We start from the raw sequence: 11,289 nt of genomic DNA on the forward strand, positions 1-11,289 counted from the left end.
ATGATCAATTCACTGTTTGCCGCTGGCCTTTACTTCAAAAAACAAAACAAAATAACTTACATTTAACGAACAAAAAATACTCCAAAAGTTTTTCTAAATTTACTTTATAAAAAAACAAAACGAAATATAATCACTTTTCCATTACAAACTATTTTAATAGCTGAAACAGTAGTATAAGTTTTTTTTGGGGATAGTGGAAAAAAGATGGGCTAGGGCCTATATTTGAGACCCGTGCAGGGCTTTAATCCACTTCATCCAACGCTGTTTTGTTCTCATCTGTGAGCATGCTCTTGATATATGTATTTTAGGTGTGTAAATGTATAATTGTCTTTTAATTATTTTTTTCAGTTTTATTTAAATTTGTAGTTAAAACAACTAAAAATAAATTAGACAGCCTTTGCACACAGGCTTACGCTGAAAACAACAAAGTGGAACCTCAAGTTTGATCTAGGAAAATGTGGGCAAATGTGGGCCCCATTCCTATATTTTGCCTGGGGCCCCCAATTCACTAAATCCGCCCCTGCCCTATACAATAAGACATTCCCAATGCTACTGCACTTCTAACGTTAGTTCATGTTTATTTTGAATAAATGGAAAACATTCAAATCTTTCAGCAATGTTTGATATGCAAAGTGCCTTTTTCTTTGCCTTCTCTTTCGCCTATGCAAAAGTGCTGATTGCTGATGATCAGTGTTGGGCAGTAACTAGTTACTAGTAACTTAGTTACTGTAATAATATTACTTTTTGCAGTAACTAGTAGTGTAACTAATTACTAATAAGATTTCAGTAATAATATTACAGTTCCCATCCATAAAACAGCTTAGTTACTTTTGATGCCTCGACCCCACTGATTTAAAATCCAACAATCAAATAATTCCTAGATTTATTTTCATAATTTTCATGACTCGCACATGCATGCGATGTCCCCAGTGCAGCAGGAAAGCTTGGAATATGATGATGAGGCAGAAATATGATGTTAGTAACATTCTAGAAGAATTTTATGTGGAAGATATATGGTTACAACTTCTGTGGGGCGTGAAGAAAAAGTAATGTAACTAGTAGTGTAACTAATTACTGTTGCCAGAAAGTAATAAGTAAAGTAACTATATTACTTTTGAAAGGAGTAACTAGTAATGAGTAATATATTACATTCTTTGAGTAACTAGCCCAACACTGCTGATGACTGAGCATGAACCAGCATTTGGGATCAGTTGGCTACTCTTTATGTCAGTGTGGTGAGAGAAAAAAAAATCTGTTCAAGCTGTTATAGTATAACAATAATGCTTGACTGTTTTATCTCTCATTGATTCCATTTAATTATAAAACTGTTTTCCTGCAGTTTTATGCATTGCATCCAAATAACCTTCGAGAGCAGTAGAACAAATGCTGATGTATAGCTAATGAATAAATATTTGGCCACAGGTTTTATCAATTAAAAACTTCAGTTACATTTTCATGCCTGGTAGGATATTTCATACTAATTCCAAATAAAGTGCATAAATGTTACAGTTCACAGCTGTTATGGGTTTGGACGAACTGCAGCATAGTTTTTAATAACTTGAGAAAAGCGAATGATTTTGACTTCATTTGTGTGAGGTTTGAAGTCCTGCCACAGATATTCTGGTGAGAGCACCTTGCTGGGTTTGTTATAAAGGAAGTACTTGTTCAAATGGGACTCCTCCTGCCATGCTGCCTCAATGGATTTAGCTGCATCAATGTTCAGTTGCTCCCGGCAGGTTTTAGCAACCTCATGTACATCTTTCACTAAGCCACCGACCACAGCTCCACCATAATAATAATCACCCTCAGCATGAGGAATGTATGCTTGAGACTCGGGCCTGCGCTCATATGGGAACTGTTCACGTGGTGTTTGATAGTAACCAGGATGTATCACACCTACAAGACGACCCAAAGACTCTGCCCCCCATTGCCCGTAGAACTTTGTGTCCACATCAAGGCTGAAAACATAGTCAGCTTCATTGACCAATCGACTTTCAATCAGTTTCTCCAGCTTTTCCATCCTGCGTAAAGTGATCTCCTGCCATCTGTTAGAACTAGGGACTTTCAACACCGTCAGCTGACGTTGTTCACCCAGGTTTACTTCAGGAACCTGCTCTGGTTGATCAGTGAAGAGATAATAATGCACACGAAATCCAACAAAGTAATTCTGCTCTGCAGACTCCAGGAAATCTTTAAGAAACTGCGTGTATCTGGAAAAAAAAGGAAGAGGGACTGAAATATAAAGTAATAAAAAAGCGGCAAAACATTTTAATTGTCTCCCCCCCCTCCCTTGGCAATTTATTCACCATAAGAAGACCATAAGACGAACCCCAATATACTGTACATTTGAGACCATACAAAACACTAGATCAGGGCTGTCCAGTTCTGCTCCTGAAGGGCCACTCCCCCCAGAGTTTAGATCTAACACACATGCCTTTTGTAACGTCGGGATGTACTCAGACATGAGGAAAAGCAGGTTATTCAAGAAAGCAGGGTTAACTTATGGGCAGTATTTCAGATACATGTATTTAAAATAAGTATTTGAAATACAAAATACTGTTTTGTATTTTAAAGCATTTGGAAAAAATCAAATGTAATTTGTATTTAAATACATTTAAGATTAGTATTTTTATATTTTCAAAATACATAAAATACTTCGTGCCAGTCAACCTCTTTATCAGGGTGCTGATTTTGTCCATCAACTAGTTCAGACACGCACCCTCCCTCCAACCCCAACATTCATGCAAGTGAGCTGCAGCTGTACAGCTCCACTCAGCATTGAGTGAGTGAGTGACCTTTCTGGAATAAGAGAAGGTGAAGATGACATGGTCAATTGTACTTGTTGATTAAAGTTAAAATAGTGCATCTTTCAGATTTGCCTTCAGTTAACATGGAAGAATAAAAGAGCACTAACAAGGGAAAAAATAGCGTTAGCCAATCAGTTTTTTTTTGTAAAATGTGTTTAAAGCATTACTGCATGTTAGGGCTGGGTGATATGACAACACATATTGTGACGATGATATAAAGTGTGAATAGTTCAATCAAGTGTGAATTGATTGAACTTCTAAATCGTTTACAATGAAAAAGGCCAATCGGGGTAAGTTTATGAATAAATGGATTTTTTTTTCTGCACAAAAAAGAAGAACAAAAACAATATATATATAAAATCACTCAAATGGTCTTTCTATGTAGATATATAAGCAAGCATGACATAACCAAGTATTTTAAAGTCAGACGGCCTTTCTAAAACTTTAGTTCTATTAATTAGTTAGAAGGTAGGGTCTTCATCTTTTCAAAATATGTAATCATAGGTTTCCAAATGTTATAAAATTTTTGAATGGATCCCTTTTTACATATTTTATTCTTTCTAGTTTTAAATAATATCAAATCACAAATCCACATCGAAGTTTTTGGTGGATTTTTTTATTTCCATTCCAACAGTATTCTCCTTCTTGCTAATAATGAAGCAAAAGCAAAAACACTTTCCATATTGTTAGTCAGAGGTATTCCATGTGCTGGCACTCCAAAGATAGCCATTTCAACACAGGGTGTTATATTCAAGTTAAAGGCTTCATTTAGTATTTTAAATACAAATGTCCAATAGTTTTTCAGCTTTTGGCAGGACCAAAACATATGAATAAGATCAGCTTTATCACTTTTACATCGATCACATCTGTCACCAAAGTTTGGATACATTTTTAAAAGTCTAGATTTAGTGTAATATGTACGGTGAAGTATCTTAAATTGTATAAGACTAAGGCGTGCACAGGTGGTTGATCCATTTACTCTTTTTAGAGCATCATCCCATATTTCATCAATCATTACAGAGTCTATATCTTTGGTCCACTTTTCTTACATTTTTTCAATTGAAGTATTACTTGCAGACACAATCACATTGTATAATGCACAAATTTGACCTTTGGGGGTTACAGGAATCTGTAAAATTTTATCCATCAGTGAGGTAGGGGGTAGGTTAGGAAAGGTGGAATTTTGAGATTGAATAAAATGTCGGACTTGAAAATAACGGAACAGGTTAGAATGTGCCAGCTGAAATTTCTGTAGAAGGTCATTGAAACTAGCGAAAGTGTTGTCAATGTAAAAATCACTGCATTTAGCCAATCCAATACTCTGCCATTGTACATATGTGTAGTCTATTTTACCAGCGGGAAATAGAGGGTTATTACTGAGAGGGCTTAACATGGAGAAGTCCTTAAGTTTGTACGTTTGTCTAAACTGAGACCATATTTTAAGTATTGAACTTACGACTGGGTTTGAGGTATACTGATAAGGGGAGAAGGGTAATTTCATTGTTAGTAAGGCGGGAAGTGATGTAGAAATACAGGTATCTGCTTCTGCCTTACACCACTCTGTCTCTGGGAAATTATACCAACAGTTGACTTTTTGAAGATTTGCTGCCCAGTAATATCCCATAAAATTAGGTAAAGCTAAACCTCCTTGAAATCGCTGCCTTTCCAAAAGGTCTTTATTAATTCTTGGGTTCTTCCCTTTCCATAAAAATGATGTTATAAGCTTATTTAATGTACGAAAAAAGGCTTTTGGGATAAAAATGGGGAGGGACTGGAATAAGTATAAAAATTTAGGTAGGACATTCATTTTAATACAATTTACTCTACCTGCTAAAGATAGGTATAATGTGTCCCATCTTTGTAAATCAGTTTTAGTTTTATTTATAAGGGGTAAAAAGTTATTTTTATATAGACCTGAAAAAGTTTGAGTAATTTGTACTCCTAAGTATTTAAAGCCAGATTGAGAAATATGAAATGGGAGGGATGAAGTTTTAATTTGTAGAGCCAGAGGATTAATGGGAAAGTATACACTTTTAGAAAAATTTTATTTATATCCTGAGAAACTACCAAAGACAGAAAGATTTTGCACTTTATGGACTGTAGAGATTTAAGCATTATAGAAAGTAGTTCTATCGCTAATGCAAAAAGAAGAGGACTCAAAGGGCATCCTTGTCTTGTGCCTCTTAGTATTGGGAAAAATTGTGAGCGTACTTTGTTTGTTATAACAGAGACTTTAGGGGTAGAATAAAGCAACTGAATCCAATTGACATATTTTGGGTCAAAGCCCAACCTTTTCAATATTAAAAACAAATAGCCCCACTCAACTCTATCAAACGCTTTTTCTGCATCCAGGGAAACCACAACCTCTGGGGTCTCCCTGGATGCAGGAGATTACAGGACCCCCAGGAGCTTCCGTAGATTGGTATACGAGTAACGACCTTTGACAAAACCCGTCTGATCCGGAGAGATAATTTCTGGTATGAGGGAATCAATTCTTGAAGCAAAAATTTTGGCAAGTATTTTAACATCGACATTTAACAATGAGATTGGTCTGTAAGAACTACACATGGATGGGTCTTTTCCTGGTTTTAAAAGAAGTGTTATAAATGCCTCTGTAAGGGTTTGTGGTAATTTTGCATTTTCTAAAGAATTTTCAAACATTTTCAATAGAAGTGGAGCTATTTTGGGCGCAAAGGCTTTATAAAATTCTATAGGATATTCGTCCGGACCAGGGGTTTTGCTACTTTGCATTGCATTTATTGAGTCTATGACCTCTTGTAGATTAATAGGCTGTTCTAGATTTTCTTTTTGCTCCAAATAAATTTTTGGAATGTTTAAACCATCTAGGAACATTAACATATTTGAGGTATCTTCTGGAAACTCAGAAGAGTACAAATTAGAGTAATATTCTTTGAAGGTGTCATTAATTTCCCTGGGGCCCATTGTTAGTTGTTGTGATCTGTTTAGAATCTGTGGAATTAGTCTAGAAGCTGACTGGCACTTTATCTGATGTGCTAGTAATCGGCTTGCTTTTTCCCCATGTTCATAAAAATTCCCTTTAGACCATAATAAGTACTGTTGAGTCCTTTCAATTGAAAGTTGATCGTATTGCCCTTTAAGTTCCACTCTCTTTTTGAATAACTCTTCTGAAGGAGTTAATGAGATGTGGTTATCTATTTTTGCTATGGAATCAATGAGTTGTTGTAATTTTGCATTCTTTAGTTTGTTGGTATATGAAGAATAAGATATGATTTCACCTCTGATGACTACTTTAAATGTTTCCCATAAAGTCGATGCATGGTGATACCTCTTCAAATGTATTTGTAGCCAAAAAATTGTCAATTGTTGTTGATATATACGTATGAAATTTTTTGTCTGCCAACAGAGTTGGATTTAATCTCCAAGTGGGGCATTGGTTACTGCAGAGAGTAAATCGTAAATCTAAAAGTAGTGGGGCGTGATCTGATATAATAATGGCAGAGTATTTAGTTTTTTCTAATGAAGGAAGTAGTGTTTTATCAATATAGAAATAATCTATTCTAGAATAAGAAGAATGAACATGAGAGAAATAGGAAAATTCTCTTTTTTGTGGAAATAAAAATCTCCATGGATCCAAGCATCCTGTTGGTGTCATAAAAGTTGAGAGAGCTAAAGATAATTTGGATTGTGGCATTGGTTCTGGATTTGAACGATCTAATTTCGGGTTAACAACACAATTTAAATCTCCGCCAAAAATGAGTTTATATGTATTTAAATCTGGTAGATGTGAGATGATTTTATGAATGAAGTTAACGTCGTCCCAATTTGGGGCATAAACGCATACCAAGACAACTGGGATTTGAAACAGATAACCAGTCACGATAACAAAGCGTCCTTGGGGATCAGAAACAGATTTAGATACATTAAACTGGACTTTCTTATGAATTATAATTGTTGCTCCTCTTGTTTTACTGTTGAAATGGGAGTGAAAAATCTGTCCAACCCATGGTTTTCTAAGTCTTACCTGGTCTGCTATTTGTAAATGTAAAACTATATCCGTCTTCATTTTTTTGAGATGAGCGAAAATACGCGCTCGTTTATTTGGTCCATTCATACCCTTAACATTCCAGGTAATAAAACGAATGGAAGACCCTCCTTCTTTCTTAAACATATCACACATCAATCAATACTTTTATAAGAATAGATGAATAAAAGTAAGACCATTCCACATGTGCAAGTGTATGTGGTAAAAAAAATACCCTGACAACACAATGCCCACCCTCTCTCCCATCCCTTCCAGTCAAACACAATAAACATTGACCCCTTCCTATATTTGTCTCAAGCATGAAGACAAATGGCAGGTCCCCATACACGTTCCCCCAGTAATCTCTCAAATTACTCAGAACCGTTTCTATCAACGGGGATATCCCAATCCACTATAACATTTTCTACATCCATAACTTTTTACATAAGTTAACTTTTTTTGGAGTATCAATTCACATTCATTACATTTTTAGTTGTTGTTTTTTTCCCCCACCTCAAAACAAATATTTTTCAAACAAAGAAGAACGAATAAATGGATTTCTACACATATAAACTGATAAGGTTGTGGGTCATTTTGGAGGACACATGTGAAAATATTTTTAAGTACACTACTTAAACCCACACAAAAGAATCAAAGAATCGTGTGAAACCCAGTAAACTTGAGATTATGACTTGTGACATTAGAACAAAACATACTGTATGAATATGATAACATATGTATAACACTAAATTTACCATACTGATTGAACAATACTGATTATTGATTACAAATACTGTTAGCTAATTATGAGTTGTTGTTGTTGGGAACAGTGTTTTTTTCCCTCCCTTTTCTCTCTTTTTACTTTCGCTTTCAGCAGGGCGACGAGAGTACCTGATTGGTTTGTTCATCTGTCAATCATTGAGATGTTGGTGATGAGAACACTAGTTTAGAGATGCGTGCCACCATCTGTATCTTTTTGGTTTGTAGTAAAGAGTAGTTTATTTAGGGGGTCTTTGATGCTGAAGGTTGTTTCTTTTATTTAAATCTGGGATTTTCTTGAGAACATTGACTGTGGATTTAGGTTAGAAGGTTTCTTTGTTTTTGTGAGATTGGTTTTGGTTTTGTTCCTTTCTTTGATTTGGCACAGTCTAGTTCTTTTGTCTTTTCCCCGTTCTTTTGTGAACCTAATTTATTTTTGCTTGGTTCAAAATTGTATATAAGTTGTACATTTATGAAAATAAGTATTTGGGGTTAATCTTTTGGCCTGTTTACTTCATTGTAATAAACAGACACTTTATTAGACTCAGAATTGTTTGTGCATAATTGCTTTCCAGTATATGTTTGGTGTTTTAATGTTGCACCCCTTATTTTCCCTAGACTTAAAAGGGTTTGTAACAAATACTGATACAAACACTGATGAATGGTATACCACAAAAAATCTTCAGCTTTTGGTTTTATAGTTCTATAAAAACAAAGTAAACTTTACATTAATTCAATCTAAAAAGTTTTGTTTTGTTTTGTTTTCATGTATTTATGCCCATCTGTGCTTACCATCACATAAAACCTGGCACTCTTGGTTGATTAACCCAAAAATGTCTTACTCATGGTTATCAGTTCCCAAAACATCACCACTTTAAATGCTTAACATTATTGGTATCTTCTTTGGTGTGAAGATCAGAAGATCTTGGTGGTGATCGTCGTGCACTGGGGTGGTTGTGCAATCTTTCTTTTAATCTGATCTTTAAAATCTTTTTATTATTGTGAACAAGAATGATGTTTTTGTAGCTAAAAAAAGAATAAGTTGCTATGGCTACTTACATACCTTGAAAGTTACCTCAGTTTTTGGAAGCAAAATTTTAAAAGGTTATTTATTTACTTACGCAACATACCCTGGTAAGTTTACAGATAACCTGCTTTCTGGGATACCCCAGCCAGGATCCAACTGCAGCTTAGCATTTATTTAATAACAATAGTATCAAAAAAACACAAGAACTAGAAAAAAGAAACACAGGAAACATCACCCAGAGAGGGAACATATGCAAACTAGAAGTTAAACTAACAAAATAAAAACTCGGCACAGCCTGTGCAATGGGTTTAAATGGATCGCCCCAAGCCCCTGATCACTAAGAATCCACTATGGTGCTGATTTATCATTTACAATTTTTTTTCTTATGAATAGTTTTATGCAGCGTTCTATCTATAAGAAAAGTGGAAAGCTAGTGATCCTGAAGACCTTGATTAGCCGGTTCAGGTGTGTCAAGCTGGAGCTAACTCCAGTTAAATTCAATGAAGATCAGAGGAAGAGATTGGAGAGATGGAAACTCACTTTCCAAGAGCGAAGACTGTAGTTGCTATGGTGATGTTTTGTTGTCTGTAGATCGAATCAATCAGGAACGGATCAAAAGTTCCTTCCCATACAATTGGGGATAACCATGGTGTCACGGCAATAACTTTGCCATCTGGGCTGTTTTAAATGAGGAAATACACACACGTGTGGATGAAATGCAAATCCAAATGCAAAGTGGTGTAAAAGAAAAAAAATCATTCATAAATATAAAAAGGTGTGTATGTTCTTACCCTACAACACTGGGCTGTTTGTATGAAAGCCTGTACAATAAAATAATAACAGTTGCTGTAAGATAATCAGTTGCGATGTATTGTATTTATCTCCAAAAGTCAAAACGTGTTATTCCTCATTATTCTAAACTGTTTTGACCTGCCACCTACTTTTCAAAAGTCTGTTGATGATGTGTCTTACTGTGATCTGAACATGGATCTTGACATCAAAAAGCTCTCAAGATTAAATGTCTGCAACACATCACACCCAAACTCCTTCCAGTTTTATCTGCATTCAAACGGAAAATCCAATAATAACTTTCAAAGCTCTTTATAGTCTTGTCCTTCACTACTTCAGAGTTACTCATTCCCTACACATCTTCCTATATATTTTGGCCCTCTGTAGCCACTCTTTTGGAATAGCATATAACCTTAATATGATTTGCATTTCTTCAACGTCTTTATATAGTGCCCTTCCCCTTCTTTTAGCAGCCTTGGTTCTGGATAAATTTTCCCCACACATTATATTGTCATCATTAAAGAGTTATAAGTCATAAACCAAACCAACCAGAAATGATGAGAATCACAACATTAAAAACTTTGACTGAAAGCAAAAAAGCACTGAAAATCTGACAAAAGGTACACAACTGCGTACTTTATGTTAATGAGGGTAAGAACTATAATCCAAAGAAACATTGCGAATGACAAATTAAAAATGCTGAAGAAATATAAAAATATTGATTTAAAGATGCTAATTATAGATACAGGGTTTCTGCAGGATTTTAAAGCTCAAATTTAAGACTTTAAGACCTTCTTTAAGACCTGCACAAATAAAATGAATACCATATGAGCGGGGTAGGGCAATGTCTATAGTAACATATTAAACTGTAAAATACTCACTACTGGCACCTACTGGCGTTTTAATTTAGTTGAAAAGTATCATTTCCACCATAATTTCTTGTTTGTATATTAAAAAATATTGAAAATAATCTCATAATAATTATTTAATGCAGTTGTATTTTTCAGTGTCAAAATAGATTTCATAAAATTGGTATCGAAAAAGTATCGTTCAGGAATCGGTATCGAAGTCAAGGTATCGGTATCGAAAATTTTAGAACGATACCCAGCCCTACAGATGAGACCAAAATTGAGCTCTTTGGCATTAACTCGACTCGCCGTGTTTGGAGGGAGAGAAATGCTGACTATGACCCCAAGAACACCATCCCTACAGTCAAGCATGGAGGTGGAAACATTATGCTTTGGGGCTGTTTTTATGTAAAATCTTGGACGGGAACCTCTTTCCCTCAGCCAGAACACTGAAGATGGGTCATGGATGGGTCTTCCACCATGACAATGACCTGAAACATACCGCCAAGGCAACAAAGGAGTGGCTCAAGAAGAAGCACATTAAGGTCATGGAGTGGCCTAGCCAGTCTCCAGACCTCAATCCTATAGAAAACTATACAAAAACGTCTTACCCCTTTCAGATGGAGCGGCATTTACTACACAGGGCCGTAGTGCACTGACAATTAGGCAATATCGAGTTCATTATCGCAGGCGATTCAATGGGGTGGGGAGCAGCAGCTCATTTGCATTTAAAGAGAAAGACACAAAAAAACAGCGTGCTTCTGCTTCCACTCAAAATGGGCATTTTCAAAATGATATAATAAATTATCTGTGGGGTATTTTGAGCTGAAACTTCACAGACACATTCAGAGACTTATATTACATATTGTAAAAAGGGGCATAATATGTCTCCTTTAAAAATAATAATATGCAGAATTGAATAGCAAGTGCTATAAAACAGTATGAGCTGCTAATATATACATACAAAAAAAAAATTAAAGGGGTCATATGATGCTATTTTAAATATCATAATTTTGTGTATTTGGTGTAACAGAATATGTTGACATGCTTTAATGT

General features: G+C 35.3%; 1 protein-coding gene across 1 annotated transcript; it reads right to left on the reverse strand.

The window, feature by feature from the left end:
* Positions 1–1,291: 1,291 nt before the first annotated feature.
* LOC107592280 (globoside alpha-1,3-N-acetylgalactosaminyltransferase 1-like) lies at positions 1,292–9,928 on the reverse strand. Its single transcript, XM_016281712.1, has 4 exons — positions 9,569–9,928; positions 9,388–9,417; positions 9,137–9,274; positions 1,292–2,210 (listed from the first exon to the last, which is right to left on the reverse strand). Exons 1-4 carry the CDS (start codon positions 9,592–9,594, stop codon positions 1,520–1,522), a joined length of 885 nt encoding a protein of 294 aa, XP_016137198.1. The 5' UTR covers positions 9,595–9,928; the 3' UTR covers positions 1,292–1,519.
* Between the last annotated feature and the right edge of the window lie 1,361 nt (positions 9,929–11,289).

Source organism: Sinocyclocheilus grahami, unplaced genomic scaffold, assembly GCF_001515645.1.
Source record: "Sinocyclocheilus grahami isolate Dianchi unplaced genomic scaffold, SAMN03320097.WGS_v1.1 scaffold152.1, whole genome shotgun sequence".
In the NCBI taxonomy this organism is placed as follows: domain Eukaryota; kingdom Metazoa; phylum Chordata; class Actinopteri; order Cypriniformes; family Cyprinidae; genus Sinocyclocheilus; species Sinocyclocheilus grahami.

Excerpts from the sequence above, each read along its gene's own strand:
- LOC107592280 (XM_016281712.1), bottom strand. The coding sequence starts at position 9,594 with ATGTCAAGATCCATGTTCAGATCACA. Across the intron at positions 9,418-9,568 it reads AGATCCATGTTCAGATCACA|GCTTTCATACAAACAGCCCA; the intron begins GTAAGACACATC and ends TTTATTGTACAG. Across the intron at positions 2,211-9,136 it reads ACAGTCTTCGCTCTTGGAAA|ATACACGCAGTTTCTTAAAG; the intron begins GTGAGTTTCCAT and ends TTTTTTTTCCAG.